General features: G+C 40.7%; 2 protein-coding genes across 4 annotated transcripts in view; both read right to left on the bottom strand.

Moving 5' to 3' along the window:
- sccpdhb (saccharopine dehydrogenase b) overlaps nucleotides 1-10,390 on the bottom strand; it is a 30,425-nt gene extending 20,035 nt beyond the window's left edge. The window contains exons 1-10 of one of the 2 annotated variants that reach the window (XM_074685278.1): nucleotides 9,744-10,390; nucleotides 8,890-9,002; nucleotides 8,687-8,767; nucleotides 8,382-8,511; nucleotides 8,138-8,187; nucleotides 6,603-6,733; nucleotides 5,765-5,882; nucleotides 2,265-2,384; nucleotides 1,869-1,925; nucleotides 368-479 (exon numbers count right to left, since the gene is read on the bottom strand). In XM_074685278.1, the coding sequence (XP_074541379.1) occupies nucleotides 368-479; nucleotides 1,869-1,925; nucleotides 2,265-2,384; nucleotides 5,765-5,882; nucleotides 6,603-6,733; nucleotides 8,138-8,187; nucleotides 8,382-8,511; nucleotides 8,687-8,767; nucleotides 8,890-9,002; nucleotides 9,744-9,942 (1,111 nt within the window). In that variant the 5' untranslated portion in view covers nucleotides 9,943-10,390. The remainder of the gene's footprint in view (nucleotides 1-367; nucleotides 480-1,868; nucleotides 1,926-2,264; nucleotides 2,385-5,764; nucleotides 5,883-6,602; nucleotides 6,734-8,137; nucleotides 8,188-8,381; nucleotides 8,512-8,686; nucleotides 8,768-8,889; nucleotides 9,003-9,743) is intronic. The other variant, XM_074685277.1, reaches the window with a different exon arrangement.
- A 2,044-nt stretch (nucleotides 10,391-12,434) lies between these two features.
- Nucleotides 12,435-18,338, bottom strand: part of cnstb (consortin, connexin sorting protein b) — a 38,773-nt gene continuing 32,869 nt past the window's right edge. For both annotated transcript variants that reach the window (XM_074684999.1, XM_074684998.1), the window contains exons 10-11: nucleotides 15,554-15,698; nucleotides 12,435-15,423 (exon numbers count right to left, since the gene is read on the bottom strand). In XM_074684999.1, the coding sequence (XP_074541100.1) occupies nucleotides 15,215-15,423; nucleotides 15,554-15,698 (354 nt within the window). In that variant the 3' untranslated portion in view covers nucleotides 12,435-15,214. The remainder of the gene's footprint in view (nucleotides 15,424-15,553; nucleotides 15,699-18,338) is intronic.

Raw genomic sequence — 18,338 nt, forward strand, 5'->3', positions numbered from 1 at the left:
CATCAGACCACATGACCTTCTTCCATTGCTCCAGAGTCCAATCATTGTGCTCCCTAGCAAAGTGAAGCCTTTTTTTTTCACGGATAGCCTCACTGATTGCTCACTGACAGCTGTCAGACTCTACCATCATCAATGCAAGATCTTGGTGAAAAATGAATGCAACACTGGATGGAAATAAATCTTGTGACACTGCAGAAGCTTATCTAAACAATGCTACATCGTATGTGTGCTGTAATCAAAGCTAAAGAAAGTCCAACAAAATATTAGAGTGTGTGACCTTTTTTTTTTTGCTGCCAACTGTTTTTTGGCCAGGCAGTGTATAAGTGTGTGTGCGTATAAGAGCCAGCTATCCCTGATGAACTTTTACCTGCTCCTATGACCTGAGTGCAGATCTTGGCACTGGGTTGACCCTGTGTGGGATCTGAACCCTCTGAGTAACCCTCCCCGTAAAACGTCATGCTGAAAGAGCCGTCTTCAATCTGAGGGAAAAATGAAAAATAGATCTCACAGCAAATTTGATATCACAAAGTGTAAAACACACTGAATAAGATGTTAGAGCCTTGTATGCTAAGTTCATCATAGCTCTAATGTCTTTAGTTCGCACTAATAAAACCCATGAAGTTATAGAGGGGTAAAGGAGCTGGGATTAGCAGCATGGTACATTAAGTTTTTCTAGGTTTTGAGGAGCCAATAGTTGATTTAGACAGAGATAAAGATGTATTCTGACTGAAGTCAGTGGATCTTTAAGCTTGTTTGGGACTAAATCTCTAAACCCTAAGCAATTTTAATAAACAAAGTAAATCCCTCTGATGAACATTTCCTCTCAACTAGGCCAAGTTGTTCAAGACAGATACTTTGTTACAGTCTGTTACATAATACGAGAGATATATAACACACCAGATTAAAATCTTAAGACCAGCTGAAAAATTGCAAGAGTTTGCATTTTGCACTGTTGGGTCTTAAAAAGGTTCTAAGTTAAACTTCATAATGCAAAAAGAAGAAATGTGGATCAGAGGGGGAACCGATTGACTGTCCGTCAAGACACGGGACGATCCTGGACCCAAATGAAGGCCATTACTGGAGCCAACTGCAGCCCAATGACCATCAGATGCAAACTGAGAGAGAAGAGCTTAAAGAACATCTTCTAAGGCCTCGTCTCCTTCAATGCCACAAACTTGCCATTTGGACTTTTCCAGAGAGCAGCAAACATGGGACACTGGAAGGCGAAGAAAATTTGATTCTCTGAGGAGAAAAAATTGAACTTTGACATCCTGATGGCTTCAATGTTACTGACATGACGAGGAGCTCCCACTGGAGATGTTCTCATGGCGGCACAGTGGAGGGGGCGCCACCATGATCTGGACTTTTTTCCTCAATGGAACAATGGAGCTTCAGGTTGGTCAGGGGCATCAAACGGCGGCCGGCTATGTGGAGATGTTGCAGGGGGCCTCCTTCATGACTGAGGGCCCTGGTCTGTGTGGTAATGACTGGGTTTTTTGCCAGGACAATGCTGCAGGTCAGTTCAGTTTTTTCAAACAGTGGGACACCTCATCACTGAGTCCTATACGAAAACTTTGATTTCTATTTAAGGGGGTTTTCAGGGGGTTTTTGAGCTGTGCTCTTGAACTTTTGATCAGCTGATGAACGTTGGACACTGTTTCACTGTTATTGTTGTCTGTAATAAATTGCTTACTCCCTTTTTTCAGTATCCCTCCCATTTCATTTTTTTTTCATTTTGAAACTCTAGTTGTAACCTTTACAAAATCCAACAATGCAAAAGCAATCTTTGGTAGTTTTTTTTAACTGATCTTAAAACCTTGATCAGGTGTGTATATATAGGTGTGTGTCAGCTCCTCCACTTGTTTTACCTGTTTCATGGTTGGACCGGACTTGGTGAACATTCCAAAGGAGAAGAATGAAGGAAACTTAAGGAAGACAAAAATATTTATACATAAATTCTGTGCACATGTTAAAAGTATGTTATGTAATGTCTCCAAACTGTGCTCAGGTTACTAGAAGACTTAGGACATTTCCCTCAGTTGATGAGTCGATTACAATTTCCAGAAGCATTGTGTATAAACAGCTGCTGCAACACTCCAATGCTGGATTTTACAAGAGCAGCATCCTTACACCTAACTGTGAGGTTCATGCACATTTAAACAGCTCAGGATAAACATCTTAAATCTCTTTCTGTCATTAAGTCTACTGTACTTCAGGGACAACAAACTGGACAACAGAGGTTGGACGATCAAAAATGTAGCTACCATGGTGAGGAGTTTCCTGCCCAGGCTGAATTTAACCATGAACCAGAAAACCAGACCGCCACAGAAGAGCTTCACCACAGAGAGGAGACCACCAACACCGACAAAGGGACTGTACTGGACCTGTAGAAGTGTTGCAAAAAAATGTCAGAATGTAAAAGATAAAAGGGAAATGAAAGGTGGCAGAGACAGACAGAAGGAGAGGCAGATAGCAGGTGCAATTGAGGGTGAAGGAGAGATGAGGAGAAGCTGAAGGAGGAGAGGGAGGAGGGCAGAGACATGAAAGAAGGAATAAGAGATAAAAGTGATACAGGGAAAAGGGAGGAGTGGGGAGAATTAAGGAGAAGAGGAGTAAAGAGGATGCAGACACAGAGATAAAAGAAGAACAAGGGTTTGAAGAAATGTAGTATCAGTGGATGGAGACAGGAGGGAGAGCATGGTGAGAAAACAGAAACAGAGGGAAACAAAACAAGCACTGGATAAGATGTCAAAGGGAGTCATGAGCAGCAGAGAAGAAAGTGACTCATCATAGTCCTACTAAGCTGGTAGATAGCAGTCTAAACATCGTAATGAGGGGGTTTCATTAAGGCTGTGTCTTTGGCTGTGATCAAAGCAGCGAAAGCTGCAGAAAAGGCTGACCTGGTTACAGGTACAGCAGGTAGAAGAGGTCTGCGTCTTCCAAATAGGGTGCAGACTCACAGTCAAATAAAAGAGCCTAGAATCCTATCAGAAAACAAGTAAACTCTGTGACATGTGGAACAGAAAAATGTGTGATCCTTACAGACATGGCTCTGAACATCAAGGAGGACTTTTTTCAGGTAGAGCAAAAAGATTTCAGCATGCCTGATTAATTCCTGCCTCGAACAATACATGCCAAATTATTGATTTCATGGTAATTTACTTTCATTTATCTGGCAGTCATGTTTGTCTAAGGCCACAAACAGTGAGATGCGATCTAGGCCACGGTATTTCAAGGAGCCAAGTATAGCTGGGTAATGCCTCAGGGTGAGGAAACAGAATAAGCTGTTACAGTGAAAAGATAGTGTAGTCTGTGTAAAACAGAGAAACCTTAAGTGTTGTTGTGGTCAGGTCTCTCTAATAGGGGAGGGCTCTGACCCAATGGGACTTACATGACATGTATGAATGAAAAGTATTTGTTTCTTCCGCTCCAAAATTTACATTCTTGAACCAGTTTATATCGTTCCACGTTAGCCATAGGACTTTTAATTAGTTAGTGTAAGAGGTCTAAAAGCACAGAGCCTTAAGTATGATTCAAAGTTTCTCTCTGCACGCAGCAGCTTGGCACAGACACACTGTTTCAGAGTGCATGACCATATCAATAATAAATTTAAAACAAACTGTTGGAAAATAATGTTGGTTTCTCTGTGTTTTCTTGCTCCTCAATGTAGATTATTAAACATGTATGAAAAGTCAGAGCTCCTGTCCAGTAGATGTTCTGTGTGCACAGAAATCTGGAGATGTGAGCAAAAGGATGAACATGTTGGTGCAGACTGCAATAAAGTGCATGTTCATTGTTTTTGTAGAGCTGACAGAGAGTTAACAGAGTGAGCACATTAATGTCAGCAGCCAAATACAAGGTGAACAAAGTTTCCTTTCTGAAGACTTCAGGATTTAAAGGAAGATCACAGCGCTTTGGTTACTGTTCCTCCACAAACTCACTCCTGCAGACACATCAACTTATGGTTGTATATCAGGGGTAAGAACCGATCTTTTGCGTAGCCGCTTTTAAGTTTCGAGAAAATTAGAATTATTCATCATATTCAGAATTTTTCAGTGCTCATTGTTTGACTGTAGCTGGATGTGGACGTCTTTTTTAATCTGTAAGGCTGGATGCAGGCTGCAGAGTGAAGTGCTACCTCTAAAGCTCTGTGGGTCTGTGCACAACAGATCCCATCAAGCTTTTCACATCACTCTCCGTGCAACTGACAGAAACAGAACAGGACACAGCTTAGGAGACTGCATACGGAAATTTCTTAATCGCTTCTCATGTGCTGTAGTGGCTAAATCCTCTCGGGTCTGCCCAGTGGCCAGCATGCCAGGCCAAGACGGAGCAACAGAGGTGATTGTGTTTGGGCTACATGACAGACCTTTCAGGAACAAAAAAAAAAAAAAACACAAGCACCACTGTATCTCATGATCCAACTCTGCTTCAGAACATTGAAGTTCAAAAGTTTCAGTTTCTGGTTTTCATTTTTGTACCGCAAACTGGTTCAAAAGCCTTGCTTGATGTTATCATTTTCCACTGTTCCTGCAAGTTTTGACTGTGTGAAAAACCATTTCTTGCATGCAGACAATATTTATGCAGCTACAAAACTTAACTTTTTTTAACTGCCTTCAGTTACCAGTCACAAAACTATTTACAAGCTCAAAATACAGTGTTGCCTATAAAGTTGGAATGAATTTTTTTCCACCTCTTCTCATGACATGATTGTGATTCACAAAGGTTAACTGTGGTTTAAATTTCACTATGACATATTGGGAAGAGGTGATCAATCAAGTTTTGAAGAAATGTATACAATATCAAGACAGAGTAAACAGCATGGTTCCAATCATTTCATGAGAAGATGCAGAAAATATTTTATACAAACTTTCTGAAAAATAATGTATTTTTGACTATTCATTGACTCCATATCTAAGCTTTGAAAATGTTGAGACAAAGAAAACAAATTCAGCACTGGTGCTGGGCTTCAGGTCATTGTTGTATTATTAAAGGGGCTGTGAGGGGTTTCTCAGTGATCTTGAAAAAGTCTCTCTTTGAGATATATGCCTGATGGTAATCCACACTTTAGAATGAAATTATCAGCGCCAATATGAAGATTAAGGCTCAGACTGTATCACTCTATTACACAGGGGCTAAGCTGTTCGTGCTAATATTTGTTCCAACCCACAGTCAGCAGTTATTCTGCAGTGGTCTGTTCAAACTTGAGAGTCTATCAATAAAATGAAGAGTGAGGTTACGTTAGCTCTGGTTGGTAGATAACTGGCAGGACATAACCACCAACGTTACACATTAGTCTTAGAGCACCGGGCTGTCAGCTGTGCTAAATATAAACGGCTACTAAACTACATACAAAGTGACAGTGTTTACTTCTTGTCTCATTAGCCTACAGATACATCAGAGCACTGGGCTGCCGATGTCGCTAACATATAGGCGGCTGCTACATCTGCTTGATGTCACGTTTCAAACCGTAGCGATTTGTAACTGTACTGATAAGTACCTTACCTCAGCGCGTTGTATCCAGTAAAAAGTTGCCTTGAACAAAGAAAATTTATTTTGATCCAACCTCTATTTGATTCCAAAACAAACAGACACCTCGCTAAATGTCATTACGACAGTGTGCGGAGACTCTGGGCCAGAAGGTGGCGAGGGAGTGCAATTAAACTAGATCCTCCTTATAGCATCTTTAAAGTAGTAAAATCTTTGTATCACTACTAAAACATAAATACTGGGAAAAAAAACACTTCTGTTGACATAATCTTACCGGGGACTGTTGTTCCTCTTCATAGAGAAAACGCTGGGTTCTTTTTACAACAGAGCGGTCTGAGCCCATGAAGGGGATGGTGTACTGCTCAATCTCTTTACTGAAAAAGAGAAAACTCCTGGAAGAGCACACAAACAGCCATTAGAAAGTGGTTTGTTTACTTTCACAGAGCTTTACCATTCATACATGAATGCTGCAGTTTTGTTAAAGGACTTTGTCATGATTTTAGACGTATTAATAACAGGACATTAGGAAAGAAAATACTGCATGTATGAATAACGTACATGATGCTTACGCTTAGTCCTGTGGAATTACTATAACAGCTGAAAATGGCAGTAATGTAATTAGATACAAAATATTTAGATGTGACTTTTGGTTTCCATCACCCATCTCTAAGTTGAATTAAACTCGTAATAATAGTTTCTGTAAACCTGCCTCTTCAGCCCTGCCAGGCCAGATATTTCGATAAATCTCACAAATCTCAGTAAATGAAAGTCAAAGCCTTTTGTTTGAAACAGTGTAGGATTAACATCACGCATTTAAAAGTTGATGCTGTGTTGATAGGAAAAATTTTTAGGTGTTTAGAATCGACCAAACTTGTCAAATGAGGCACCTTTAATAAGATTATTATCAAATCATTACAATGCTTACTAAAAGCCTGCACCCTGTATCTATTATCTTGCATTAAAAGCACACCAAACAGTAGTTAATTCGGTCATGTGTTGAAAAGTTAAGTTGGTTTAAATGGGAAATCCCTCAGTAGACGGGTCCTACATTAAAAGTATTAAAAGTCTGGTCTTTTAGTGAGACAGTACTTGGCAGTTACCTGACCACTAACCTCTGTTTGACTTTGGCACCCACCACAGGTAGCGGCTTGTGTCCAAACTTCTTCCTCAGCTGCTGAAGGGATCCACTGTCTGCAAAGCCGTACACAGCAGACTGCCAAGTGGCATCGTGGCCAGACGATCCCTGTAAGGGTTGTTACAAACCTTTAATTCTGTCACAGTGATTGGAAGCTGTGCCATCAAAAAGTTTCACCTTTAATAAACACGGAGCTTAAAGTGATACTCCGGGATGGAACAAGTTGGGTCCTATCACAAGGTTTAGGGCAGAAATTACCCCTACAGCAGTGTTTTTGTGCAGCAGAAGCCCAGGGCACTCACACCAAACACCCCCCTTCCTGCTCGTTTGCCTGTTTCCTCTGCACTCAGACGGGGCCATATTTTACTTGACCAAAATCACAAATAAACGGACTCCCACCGAAACAATCTGATATCGGTCTGCATTCACGCTTTATTTAGAGAATTTTCAGCGCATTACTTTCACACAAAAACACCGCTAGATAAGGCTCTAGTTCTCATCGTGTCTCTTTGTCCTGGCAGACTACCTGCGTTTGTTTATATCTGGCACGCCGCGCGCGCAGACTGATACACTAAGCGGCGAGCGCCTCATAGCCAGCTGTGGCTCTGCAGCGGAGGTAGTGCCGTTTTATGACACAATGAGAACTAGAGCCTTATTTAGCAGTGTTTTTGTGTGAAAGTAACGCTCTGAAAATTATCTAAATAAAGCGTGAATGCAGACCAATATCTGATTTTTCGGTGGGAGTCCGTTTATTTGTGTTTTTGGTCAAGGAAAAAATGACCCGTCTGAGTGCAGAGGAAACCAGCAGAGGAGCAGGGAGGGGGTGTTTGGTGTGAGCGCCCTGGGCTTCTGCTGCACAAAAACACTGCTGTAGGGGTCATTTCTGCCCTACACCTTGTGATAGGACCCAACTTGTTCCATCCCAGAGTATCAATTTAAGATGTAGTTGAGTTTATGTTCTAAATTTCAATGACCTGAACTTTCCAAGGGATTGCTTTACTGAAAACTACCATAAGCTCTAATCTGCAGTGAAGATACAACAGAAGACAGGAGCAGGTGCAGGTTGCCGATCAGCATATTTAGTTCCAGGGATAGTAATAACCTTAGAATTAGACACTCTACACAGTCGGCTGGCACATTTGTCTTACTCAAAATTCCAAAAGGAGTTCTGTAGGGAAGCTCACAATATTCATTTATTTTCTGTTATCCAGATTGCTTCCTGGACTTTTTGTTTACATTTAATGTAACAGAGTTGAAAAGGGCCACAGGTGGGATCAGCCACTGATCATCCACTCTGAGGACTGTATCTTCTGAACATGCAGAGCACGATGTGACCCATGAGCTTCTTTAAGAGCGTATTTCAGTTCAGTTTCTCAGTATTTCTCTGAGATATGTAAACAACTATTTTATTAAAACATAAGCTCATTGCATTAATTAAAAAAGCACTGAAGAAAGTGTGTTAGACTACATTTCTCATCATGCATTGCAATGGCTGTGGTTGTTCAGGCTTACCTCAGGTCCAAAGTTGAACTTCAGGAAGCTCTCCACAGCTGTTAATGTTCCTGAAAATAATGGATAAAATTCATGTTTACAAAAATTCAAAAAATCATTTTTATCTTTTCTTCATTTTTATCAGTTCTTTAGTTGTTAAAAAAAACTCTCCAACATAATATCCCAATTTTTTTGTCTATGCATTTACTATTCAAGCTAGTTAAAAAAAAAACATTGCTCAGTCAAATTGTGTCATGTTCTCTACCTTTAAACTGCCTCTGCATATGCAGAATACCAAGGTCTGCAGGTATGGAATCAAAGCCACAGCTGCCAATCACATAGACCCCTTTGTCTAAGGCCTTAGTGTGGTACTCCAGCTGCATACGTTCCAGGAACTGGAGCAGGAAGAGGTTTAAAAGATACACATTTATGAATCAAAGAGAATGAGATCACCATGAATCAAAAATCTAAGAAGGTCTTAAAACATTTGGGTTACTTTAAGTTCAGTACAAAGATACAATCAGTGATTCAAAACTTAAATAACCACAGAAATGAACATTAAAATCCTACCTGAGGCTCCCCACTGATGTCTATGTAGTGAGCTCCATATGTTACACATGCTTTGACCACTGGTTCACCATAAAACCTGTACTGAGGAACCAAAGAGACCATGGACAGGAGTGTTCAGCACAAGATGACAATATTTTCATTCTCTTAATGCTGTTTTTTAAGAGTCCTCTCCTTCCCTGAAACACTCTGGACTGCATACTCACAGGTCCAACACAGTTAAGAATCACCAAGCCTCGCTGGCACATGAGTGCCAAGGACTCCTCATTGGACACGTCTGCTACAATGATTTCAATGTCTGTTCTCAGCTCAGGCATGGCTGACAAAGAGAAGAAAAGGGGTTTTCATTCACTGATTGTTCTGAGAGTAACTCTAAGACACAGGTGTTCAGGTCAGGCTAAGAATGCGTCAATCAAATATACAGCAGGCCATAACCAATCATTTTCAGACTTAAACCTGGGCATGAGTCATTTACGAAAACTCTGACTTACACAGCTGGCATTTTTAAAAGATCACTTAAAATGCATTTGACTCTCGTACGTCCAAGTGCTATAAGCTGTGTCGGTGCTCAGGCATGTATTCCAGTATTCATGTAGTCGTACAATGTGTCCTCAAACACTGTAGGCTGCTGTCGACTGTATAAGAGTGCTGTCATTGACATCCAACTGCTTTTCAGTCAACCTAAGCTCCAGCTTCCAATTGAAAAACTTGCAGAGCTGTTTTGTAGTAACTAAGTAACTATACACACACACACACACACACACACACACACACACACACATATATATATATATATATATATATATATATATATATATATATATATATATATATATATATATACTTTTCCCCCCTTCATCTTAAATCAGGTGTCAAGTCAAGCTATAACTCTCTACCTACAAAACCACTAAGAGCACAAGACAATGAGCTCAGAGTGATTCTTTGGTCAGGCAGTCAGTCAGTCTGTCTGACAGTAAGTCAGGTGTGTAAAGTATCCCGCGGCAGTGACATTTGATCGTTACTGAAATGTCAGTGAACTAAACACCCGTTAAGCACATACACAGCCTTTCTGCTGCCTGTTTCAACACGTCTTCCAGGCGCTGCCTGTTCCTCCCGGCCACGGCCCATTTCAGGGGGGTACCGCCGGGACTCCCTGCAGCATGACGGGCGACCTCCTCCAGCACAAACCGCCCGCTGAATCCTGAAGCACCGAAAATAATGATGTGGTACGGTCGGCTAGAGGTGACAGCCGCCGCCATTGTTGATGTTTTAGTTTGAGGTCCCGCCCGGTCCCGCCTGGAAACGTCAGTTCCGATGTTCTGCTCGCTGATTGGTGGAAATCACTCCTGCAGTTCTGCCCATCGACTGTATATGGTCCTGCCTTTAAATACACGAATAATCGTGTTTTATGCTTATGCTTATGTGACTGCCACTCAAGAGACACTTCAAAGGTACAGTGTACCTTTAAAGTGTGTCTTGAGTACCAATACCTCAGGCACACAATAAAAAGTGCAATGAAAAATCTGTCATATAAATTTGTTTTGTGTTTGATCCGGGGAGAAGCAACACAAAGCAAATCCAGCGTGCTGTCGATGAATCATCTAAAAAGCAATCCCTACATGAAGGCCGTAATACGACGAATACGGGACAAATGCCAGTCTTTATCTTCGGGGTTATGATGATGCTTTGGGCACCTCTCCGTCCAGTCTGAATGTGGGGCTGAAGGTGAACGGAGAAAATAAAATGGTGGGTTATTCTGTGGCGAATCAGCATCGCCATCTTGTGGCAAAATGCAGGCATTTCATGAAACACGCACGCATGCTCAAGTCAAATATTCATGTGTGATTTGGTATTTTAGATATTTGAAGTATATTTTGATTGTCTCCCGGGGATACATTTGTTGTTTTTGATGTTGTTGTTGTTGTTGATGTGGTTGTTGTTGTTGTTGTTGTTGTTGTTGTTGTTGTTGTTGTTGTTGTTGTTGTTGTTGTTGTTGTTTAATTTCAATTCAATGATTTGTTTTTCACTTTTCCAAGCAGCCTTTGAACAAATCTTAGAAAAGACAAAACACACCATGGAATGTGTTCCATATTACCGATAATGCATTGAGGACACCAAATGTGCCCCATTGGATATTTATTTATTTATTTAGTTAGTTAGTTAGTTAGTTAGTTAGATAGTTAGTTATCAATTATTTTTATTTGAAACCTATAGTTAACCAAAAAGCACCATGAGTGCCTTGGCCAAGACCAGCAGCAGCACATTCCAGCAAAGTTACAGAGTAGCACCTAATGATTTAAAAAAAAAAAACATGTCGGCATCTCCTGATAACATAACAGGAAGTCACTAGACAAGCATCTCCTCCAGCTCCTTCAGCCTGCTGTAAAACATTTAGAGACCAGCTCACTCAGATTCCTTTCTCCCATTTCAAGATGCACTGTAAGGTCTGAGGACAAAACAAGAGACAAAAAGGGATCAGTGATTGGGCCACAAAACAATGACTGAAGCTTCCAGGCTTTTAAATGACTTCAATGATATAAACGAAAGAAAAGCATATGAACAGTTGTCTTGTAAATAATGAATAGCAGTGATTGAGTGTTAAAAAAATGAGGGGGAGGAAGCAACCAAACGGCATGCATAATTAACACGTTAACATAATCTGACAAATGCATGACAGCCACGAGTCCTACCTTTGCAGCAAATGAATAGCATGACTTAATTATGGAATACAGACCACTTCAATTACTTAACAAGTTGCTGGATGTGAGGCTAAAAAGACAGCGTCATCAGTGAGAATCTCGAGTATTAATACAAAAATAGAGACTCAAACACACCATCCTGTGAAGTGGTGATAAATTGTTGGTTTAGTGACTTTCTTGAATTCTTCATATTTTTTAAGGACCCCTGTCAACATATCCAAGGTTTAAGAATATCCCTGATCTGTTTTTCTGTTGTTGTTTTTTTTCTTAAATACGGAGTAAAGGGATTAACAACCAGTTTTTCTTTTATACTTTTTCCATCATCTGTTATTTTTTCTGACAGTTTGATGTACTGTCATTAACTGTGTCTAGCTTCCCATCACTGCTGTTTAGTAGATGAAAAAAAATATTATCATCATGTGTTTCCTCAAGAGGTCAAATATTCAGTGTTTCAACCACTTACAAGTCCATTAACTCTGTGAGGGTTTGCTCTCATGCATTGGCAGTAGCTTTAAAGTCACTAAAACACATGATTATGTTTACTTTCAAAGTAGTTATCTCAAAAATAACTAAATGATCTGAAGTGACCTCTCTGCCTCTCTCAACTACCCAGAAACACCCAGCAATGTGTTTGCATTATTCACAACTTCTGTGATGAAATATCCAGCTCTTTATTGCAGCCTAAGCAGGATTTAAATTTTTTTTTATTTTTGTAAGTATCCATGTTGCATTGTAGAAAGTTACCAAACATGCGTGATGACAGATGAGACTTGCTTCCACAACATGTCTAGCTGCTCCAGAAAGTGTTGTGACATCAAAGTCAACCCATCACTTTGTTGCAGGATTAAATCACCATTCCCACAAACTCTGGGTCAACACTCTTTTCATGGTCTCATCGACAGAAATGCTCTTTCGTTCACTGTCATTGACAGTCATGCTTCCATCGTAAATTGGATGTGTTATGATTGTAGCTAAAATATCCAAAAAGACTCTAATGAAGTGTAGTGTTTCATTGCTTTCCATCTTACAAAAAGAAAAAAAGACAGCAAAAGTCTTGTAATTCTTTTATTTTGGTGTTCACTGGTGGACATAAAACAGAACATAAATATTGTACCACCAACAGGTGGGCTTCATGGTGCAAAATCCACAATGAAAAGACAAGAGTAGTCATCACTTTCAAACTTTAGAATTTAAAAAGGAGTTAGAAATTATTTCACAATGTAAAAACTTAATTGCAAGGCCGTGGAAGAAGTAAACATGCTGAAACAAATTTCACTTTTCTTTGTGAAAATTACTTGCACTTCCACTGTGTCAACTGTCCTGGCCTGGAAACACAGGCGTTGCTCCATAAAGCTGTTGTTGGACTAAATGATGCCAAAACAGCCAAATCCATCCAAACAGAGAGTCTAACTTAGTGTGGGAAAACAAAGCATCATAATTTAGCATCTAACATAATTTGTTAAAGGGGGGTATTGTGCTTTTCTAGGCTTTCCATCTGGTTGCCCTTTAGTAACTTAACATAAAATATTTTAAAGCCAGAAAAAGAAATCACATTTTTTCTCATTCTGGTGGAGTTTTTGTTGTTATTGTTGTTTTGTTTGTTTGTTTTTTTGCTTTGTTTTGTTTTTTAAAAAAACTTTTCCAGCCTCTTTCTCCTTAAAGCTCCCCGCTTCACAAAACCCCTTTACTCTGATTGGACAGCCTTCTGGAGGCCTGTAAGAACAGACCTTAGATAGCTGGCAACACTCCTGATTTCTCCCGTTTTTAACCCATTCACCTGCTGTACTCTAGATTTGCAATTTCTCAGGATTTTTTCATGTTGATACTGTAACGGACTGGATAGCGAGCATGTTTCTGTTAAGATGAGTTATTTTGTGTGTGCTCAGCAGCCAACATTTGTGTGTTTTCTGAAAGAGTTATGGGATGCACTCATCTGAGAATTAAATAGAGAGCCAGGTGTTCCTTTTTGTCATGGTTACAGTCAACAGTAACTGGTATTGAGTGGTCAAATGAAATGTAAACATCAAAATGTGGATTAAGTCACAGGGTCTCTTTAGCAGATGCTTCAAAAACAATCAAATGCTCATTTATAAATACTGTGAAAATGTTGAGGCACAGGGGAGGGGTGGCAGGTCTCCTGCAGGAGATGAACATTACTTGCACACAGGTGGAGAGCAGCACAGCAGGAGAAAATAAAAAGCCCCAGTCAAAAAAACCAAAGCCCAGGAATGGCGTTGATTTGATTACGCACGCTTTTTTATTTTGATATGGTGTTACACACATTGTTAACCTCCCTCTGCGTTGGTTTGATATCATCATGGTGTAACAGTTCTCACACACTGCTTAAAAAGAATGGGTTCAATCCTTATCCAGGACAGAAATTTAGCATGGCATGACAACACTGAGCACTAAAGCATGAACACAGAGTGGAGTGCCTGAGTTTATGGAGTTAAATGGCAGTACTGCATACTGATAACCATTCATGTAGGCTGTTTTGTGACTCTGTTTCTATTTCATTGAGCTCTTAAACCACTTGATATCACACACACAGCTTAACACATCTCTAAAGAATGTTCATTTTAAAACAATCAGCTCAGTTAAAAATGACCACATGTATTTGACAAAGGGATCACGAAAGCTCAACTGTATAAGAAAACCAAGATTAAAACAATATAATCCTTGTGTCATGATGTATAATGTGTACAGGCCAATCATGGCCCCATTTACACGACGTTTCATCCAAAAACGCTAGAACACAGAAACACATCTGCATTTACACGTAGACTCCAGGCCTGTAGGTTGCGCTATAACTGTCTTGTCTAGAAGCTGCTTTTGGTAGATCTCCACTGAAAAAGAGTTGGGCCAATCATCTGGTGTACTAGTGAATGCTGAGTGCAGAAGTGGAGAAACAGATGCACATTTTGTTGAAAGACAGTCAGCGGATTCAGCAGATTGAGCAGCACAAGCACAACATGGTAAACCACGGTGATTGTAACAACGGTACTGTTGGACTGTTGTATGCACGAAGCAGAGTGTGATGTAAGCATTTCCACTGAAAACACCGCCTTCGTGTTTACACAGCAATGGTAGCTGCAGCATTTTAGAAAAAAATCCACTCTGAAGGCTGTTCTCAAAAGTTTGAGCTTTAGGTCAGCTGAAACGTCATTTCCATGTAAACAAGAGGCTGAAATGCAACATTACTTTTGGGTTTCAACCTAAAACCACTGTCATGTAAACGGCTCCTCAAAGTGATAAAGAAATAACAATAATGTGAATTTAAAAGGGAAAATTGTGTTACAAGTAAAAAATTTAAAACAGCAAAAGGTTCTCTCTAGGACAGCTTAAATCTGGAAGTATAAAACAGCAAAGACAAGAAAAGCTTCAGGAGCAACTTACAAATGTTCACACATCTAGGATGACTGGTACAGATGTGATTCAATCACTGGCACACAGGTCAACTTTTTCTGTTGAAAGTTGCTGTGAGCCAAACTGTGCAGTGTCTTCAAGGTTCAGTTGAGGATAGGAATGAACACATACCATTGTGAACAAGGGATTCAAATTCTCATCCCCCAACATGCAGGCCTCTCACAGTTTGTTTAGCACTGCTTTGATTGACCATCAGTCCTCAAACATCTGATAAAAAACATTTGTCTTTCTGAGCCAAAGGACCCGCGCTTTAGTTGGGACAAATCAAAAGGTTTTAAAACTCTGAATGGCAGCACCCGTGGGCCTGACGGCCATCAAAGTGAACTCAGACTGTAGACTTAAGACTTGCTCATCACTGCTCTATTTCACTTTGTAGACCACAGCACTGCAGCGCAGGTCAAAGGGCCTAAGTCCGTAGAGGAAGCCAGTGTCTGAGGCCTTCAAAGAACCTCCGTACATTTATAACGTAGAAGTCAACATTTTGAGTGAAGTCAGTGCAAATGTTGGAGTAAGTGTCCACCAGGGTGCAATACAGAGCAGTTCCCCCGATGCTGATCACCACAGTAACCAGACACAGCAGCAGCAGGATCAGGCAGGAGTCTCCACCGACCTCATCTACAAGACAAACAGGACAAGTGCTCTTTTCTGCTTCCAGGATATTGAGACAGGCATGTGTTTGATGATCCATCATAACACATGCTTCAAAGTTTGATCAAAGTGCTAACGAAGAGAAGTTTGACTGTACCTTGCTCAATGCCATCTTCTGGCTCACTGAAGCGAACTTTACGTCTGGAGTTCTGTTTCGTGTCAGTGGTGCTGGGAGGAGGCAGTCCATCCAGAGATGCCCTCCTCCTCTTCAGGATGGAGACCAGACCATCTGGAGCAGAGCTCTGAGGGAAACACAGAAACAAGGAAAGAGGCCTAATGATCAAAGAACCTGGTTTTTGAGGGTGTCATCATCCAACTGATAAAGACTTTAGTTACACAGAACATGTCAGTATCTTTGACAAGTTCAGTCAGTGTCTACCTTGTTGTGTGTTGGGTACATTGAGAGGAAAGAAAACAATATTGACAAGGCAGGGTATTCATCAACTAAATTCTGAAGTAAGTCAAAAATAAACAAAGTAAACAAGCATTTCTTAAATACACAATCCAGGGCTTTAAAAGGTGAAATTTAAAAAATGCTTGTCATTCTCATTCTATCTCTGAAATAATTAAAACATTAGTAAAACCTGAGGTTGTTCTGAGATCACTTTAATTACTTGCAAGAGTGACTCTACAGTGCATCTGGCAAGTTCTCAACGCTTCATATTTTTCACATGTTGTAATGTTACAGCCTCATCCCAAAATGGAATACATTCATTTTTTCCTTAAAATTCCACACACAACACCCCATAAACACAATGTGAAAGAGGATTTTTTGAAAATTTTAAAAAATAAAACTGTGACAGCACATGTACATACAGTCTCTTCCAATAAGCTCAAACTGAGCTCAGGTTTCCTCTAATCCTCCTTGAGATATTCCTATGCTTTCAAGTGATTCCACTTGTGGTAAATTCAGTTGATTAGACCTGGTGTAGAAAGGTACACACCTGTCTGTATAAGGTCCCACAGGTGACATGCTGCACTGACATGCTCTGTCAGTGCACAAACCAAACATGAAATCTAAGGAGCTCTCTTGTAGACCTCAGGGACAGGTTTGTCTCCAGGCACAAATCTGGGAAAGCGTTCAGAAGCACAACCATCTCTGCAGCAATCCACCTATCAGGTCCGTATGCTAGAGAGACCAGAGGAAGCCACTCCTCAAAAAGGCTCATGGTAATCCACCTGGAGTCTTCCTAAAGGCCCCTGAAGGACTCACAGACCAGGAGAAAGAAAATCCTCTGCTCCGATGAGACAGAGATTGAACTCTTTGGAGGAAACCAGGCAGCACTTATCACCTGGACAATACCACCCCTACAGTGAAGCATGGTGGTGGCAGCATCATGCTGTGGGGATGTTTTTCAGCAGCAGGAACTGAGAGACCACCCAGGATTGAGGGAAAGATCAATGCAGCAATGTACAGAGGCATCCTGGATGAAAACCTGCTCCAGAACACTTTGGACCTTAGACTGGGGCTACGGTTTATCTTTCAGCCAGACAACGACACTAAAATCACAGCCAAGATGTAAAGAAGTGGCTTCAGGAGGACTGTGAAAGTCCTTGAGGGGCCCAGCCAGAGCCAAGACCTAAATCCAATGTCTCTGGAGAGATCTGAAAATGAGTGAGCACCAACACTGCCCATCTAACATGATGGAGCTGAGGGGTGTTGGGCCAAACTGCACAAAGAGAAGTGAGCCAAGCTTGGGGCGTCATCTTAAAAATAAGACTTGAGGCTGTACCTGCTGCCAAAAGTGAGTCAACAAACAATTGAGCAAAGGCTGTGAATACAGATTTACATGCGAGGTCTTAGGTTTTTATTTCTAATAAATCTGCAAAAGTTTCTCAGGAATGTTTTTCATGTTGTCATTATGAGGTGTTATGTGTACAATTCTGAGGGAAAATAATCATTTATTCAACTGTAACATAACAAAATGTGGAAAAAGTGAAGTTCAGTGAGTACTTTCAGGATGCTCTGTAAACTCATATTAAATTGTGGCTTATAAAAGTGAGACTATTCTAAGATCACATTTTAAGATCCTTCAAGGATCTTTCAACTCAGACTTTGTTTTTTCACACTGTTCAGTCAACAGAGGTCAGTATTCCAGGTGAAAATGAAACACCACCTCTCCTAATGAGAGCAGAAAGCTCAACACAGCGTGGCCATATACACTGACTACTGAAGCAGAGCTAACCATCAAGCTGTCAGCCTCATCTGCTGCCATGGTTTGTAGGTCAGTTAATTACTGAGCTGTGTCAATACCATGATGAAGAGTGTATCTGTAACAGCCCCTCTACAAAGATTACTTTACTATAGAGGTGACTGTTGGAATTTATGGTTGAGGTTAAAATCTCTTGAATCATATTTTCGTCTCTTGGTATCCTATCCAAAACCTAAAATCATGGATTTGATCGGCTGGTCTCTCAACCCAATTGATCGAATTTTCTCAACGAGGAAACTGGGCAAAGGGGAGCCCATCTGCCCCGGTGAAACGTTTGTAGCCGGGTATACGATTGACTCCTGGAATACCTGGAGGACCGTATGCCTGTCGATCCTTTCCATCGAGGATGCTGAAGATTTCTACATATTTGGAATTATGATATCAGGTTTTGTGCTGTTTGGAGTTGGCAGTTCCCTGATTTATCGCAAACTACAGAAGGCACAGGCACTTTTGGCAATCAACAAGCTGCCTGTCATTGAGGGATTGTGCAGGGCTGTCAACACTCAGACTCAAGCGATATGCAAACTTAATCGCAGGCAGGATGTTATTCCTGGACTTCTTCGCAAAATGGACAACAACTTGGGGAACTTGTCAGCTTTGCTCTGCTGTAATGGGCCACCAAATTAGGTACACCACACAGTTGACTAGTGGGACTTTGAGGCAGACAAA

This window comes from Halichoeres trimaculatus, unplaced genomic scaffold (genome assembly GCF_033239565.1).
Source record: "Halichoeres trimaculatus isolate MK-OKI-2021-1 unplaced genomic scaffold, fHalTri1.1 fHalTri1_scaffold_13, whole genome shotgun sequence".
In the NCBI taxonomy this organism is placed as follows: domain Eukaryota; kingdom Metazoa; phylum Chordata; class Actinopteri; order Labriformes; family Labridae; genus Halichoeres; species Halichoeres trimaculatus.